The 1,899-nt window shown below is 68.0% G+C and overlaps 1 protein-coding gene across 2 annotated transcripts in view; it reads right to left on the bottom strand.

Moving 5' to 3' along the window:
- The window catches only part of H696_01048, a 3,797-nt gene extending 2,347 nt beyond the window's left edge, over positions 1-1,450 (bottom strand). The window contains exons 1-3 of one of the 2 annotated variants that reach the window (XM_009494933.1): positions 1,136-1,450; positions 605-1,047; positions 52-464 (exon numbers count right to left, since the gene is read on the bottom strand). In XM_009494933.1, coding sequence (XP_009493208.1) covers positions 52-464; positions 605-1,047; positions 1,136-1,251 — 972 coding nt within the window. In that variant the 5' untranslated portion in view covers positions 1,252-1,450. Of the gene's footprint in view, positions 1-51; positions 1,048-1,135 lie in introns of both variants that reach the window. The other variant, XM_009494932.1, reaches the window with a different exon arrangement.
- Positions 1,451-1,899: the final 449 nt, after the last annotated feature.

The following is a 1,899-nucleotide window of genomic DNA, read 5'->3' on the forward strand; positions in this document are numbered from 1 at the left end:
GGGGAGGGGGGCAAACAAGAAGGGGGTTCCCTGGGCGGACCCCATGCGCACTTGCTCCACGGTGGCCACAAAGTGCGACAAGACCAGCCACGCGCCCCAGTGCAGTGGATCCAAGACGGCCGACGCCAGGGCCAACAGGAAGAAGGGCGGCCGCCGAGCCCCCGGGACCGGAAGGGTTCCAGCTGCGCGGCTCTTCTCAAGTAGCATAACCGCTGCCAGCCAAAAGAGCCGCGCGAGGCCGCTCATGGCTGCGAGGCCGCCTGGCAATCGGCCGACCCGGCGGAGCAGTGCCGTCACGGGCCGATCGCCCGGCGGAGCGCCCAGCCAGGCGAGGCAGGCGCGCAAAGGCTCGGCGGAAGCCGATCCAGGGTGCTCCAAAGTGCGGCCCTCGGCCTGGGCCAGCTCGGCCATCAGCAGGACGACCAAATCGCGCGAGATCTCGTCGACCGAATTGAAAAAGGCGGCTGAGCGCCGGCGACAAATCGGTCAATCGGAGACAGCGGGCAGGAGGACCGATGCTGTCTTGCATCCGTGGGGGGAGCAGGAGGACAAGGCGAAGCGGGAGACGGCACGCGGGTGGGATTTGCCGCGCAACGAGGCGTACTATCAATGGAGCCCACCCCACGGCGCATGGTGAAACGCGCCGGCGGCCGGGGGGCCGGCGGCTGAAGTGTCGTTGCCCCGGTGCCAAAGCGATTGGCATACAGTCGAACGGTGGCATCCTGCCGCCGGCGGTCGGCGTCCAGCCACCGGGCATAAAGCCCGGCAAAGGCGTTTCCAAGGTCCCTTGGCCGGGCCGTGGCCAAGCCCGGGCCGGAAGAGCGCCGGTCGGCCGGGCCGTGGCCCGCCTGGTAGGAGGCCCGCAGGAAGGCATGGCCCTCGTGCAGTGTGTTCCGGAGCTGTGTGCGTGCGCGAGCGGCAAGCGGAGTGCTCATTTGCATGGGACAGCCCGGGTGGCCGATCGGCCGCGCCCCACTGGCAGCCAGGTGCACCGCCTCCGACAGGAGGGCAGTGCCTGGTGCCAGACAGCCAACCAGGTCGGACAGCCTGCAGCAGGTGGGAGGGGGAGGAGCAGAAGGGTCAGCCATAGTGTCGGAGTGTGGGGGAAGCCGGCGCCGAGTGTCGCTCGGCGCACCATCTGGCCGAGTCATGGAGCGCATGCTCATTTAGCGAGACAACCGCCCGATCGGCTTCCTGGCGGAAGGCCATCGCCAACTCCTCCAACGAGAGGGGGCCTTGCGGCGAGACCATGGCCGGTGAGGGAGCCTCGGGCGGCAAGGCACAGGGAGGCACGTGAGGCAGGCAGGCAGGAAAGGGGCGGCGGGCAAGAGGGGGCGAGAGGGGGGAGATGTGTCGGGGGCAGAGCGATGGACTCGACTTTCATGGGAAGGATCCTGCCCGGGGCAGGGCCAAGCTCCCTCTTTGGGCGGATCGACGACAGAGAGGGCGGCCTCATGATGCGAAGGTAGGGGGGGGGGGGGGGGGGGGATCTAACCCAAGATCCAGGCAAAGAAGGCCATCCGGCTCCTTTCCCCTTCGGTGGAAAGGACCATCGTAGGGGATGGCCGGGAAAGCCGGAGATCGAGTGCCGGTTCTCCCCAGCCGAGGAAGACGCGGCATGGGTAGCTCTAGTTTAAACGACACCCGCACCGGTCCCCCAACGGACTCGGCCGCAGAACACGCCCAGAACATGTGTAGAACCGCCGGAAGCCGGCACCTCGGGGAGGGCGAGCAACGCCCGTGATCAGCAGCCGGTGGCACGTGTCGGAGGAACCTCGACCCTACCCGGACCGGGTCCGTTTTCGAGGGATAATGCCACGCAGCCGCACCAGGACTCGCATGCCGAGCTCTCTTTAACCCACCAGCTTCAAACAGGAAACACCACCGGGGGGGGGGGGG

Source organism: Fonticula alba, assembly GCF_000388065.1.
Source record: "Fonticula alba strain ATCC 38817 unplaced genomic scaffold supercont2.2, whole genome shotgun sequence".
In the NCBI taxonomy this organism is placed as follows: Eukaryota; order Rotosphaerida; family Fonticulaceae; genus Fonticula; species Fonticula alba.